Below are 711 nucleotides of genomic sequence, written 5' to 3'. Positions count from 1 at the left end.
GTATTATTTATAAAAAATAAAAAAAATACCAGCAAACTAGTCATTTGTTTTAAATCACAGTTTGCTAAACATTTGTCCAGTAAGTTCAGCTGTAAGGAAACTATAAATACAACAAGCCCTTTTAGCCAGCGAATATAATGAATATTACTTTGACCCTAATTTTTATTTGAAGAGTGTTCAAAATGTCAGGATGAAATGTGAAGCATACATACCCAATAAGAGGGACCTCTACTGCTTTGTTTCCTACTGCAATAAATAGCTGGTCAGAAATATCTTCATTTTTATTAGGATGATATTCCACCATAGCTGTCATCTGAAGTCCAGAAGCAATTTCTTTATCCATACTTGGCAAAACCAGTTTAAACTTCAATGGGAGAAAAAAATCAAATTACATGTCTTAACTCCTAATAAGGAATAATGTGAACAACTATAGTTAGGTATATACATTATTTCAATAGCTATATCAAGACACTAGAGGCCCAGTGCACGACTGCACTAGGGGGGTTGAGGGGGGTCCCTCAGCCCAGCTTCTGGCTGAGCAGCGCTCCCCCTATAGGAGCACACTGACCACCAGGCAGCAGCTCCTGCATTGAGCGTCTGCCCCCTGGTGGTCAGTGCACTTCATAGCGACTGGTCGTTCTGCCGTTCAGTCAGTTTGATTAGGGTTTTTTTATTATATAGGACTAGTAGCCCAGTGCACAAAATTTTTGC

General features: G+C 39.1%; 1 protein-coding gene across 1 annotated transcript in view; it reads right to left on the bottom strand.

The window, feature by feature from the left end:
* The window catches only part of CFAP47 (cilia and flagella associated protein 47), a 429694-nt gene that overhangs the window by 423348 nt on the left and 5635 nt on the right, over positions 1-711 (bottom strand). The window contains 1 exon segment of the mRNA XM_014549721.1: positions 213-364. Coding sequence (XP_014405207.1) covers positions 213-364 — 152 coding nt within the window.

The sequence above is a fragment of the Myotis brandtii genome, unplaced genomic scaffold (assembly GCF_000412655.1).
Source record: "Myotis brandtii unplaced genomic scaffold, ASM41265v1 scaffold568, whole genome shotgun sequence".
In the NCBI taxonomy this organism is placed as follows: domain Eukaryota; kingdom Metazoa; phylum Chordata; class Mammalia; order Chiroptera; family Vespertilionidae; genus Myotis; species Myotis brandtii.
The sequence above is the reverse complement of the archived record's forward strand: the minus strand, read 5'-3'. Positions and strand labels throughout refer to the sequence as shown.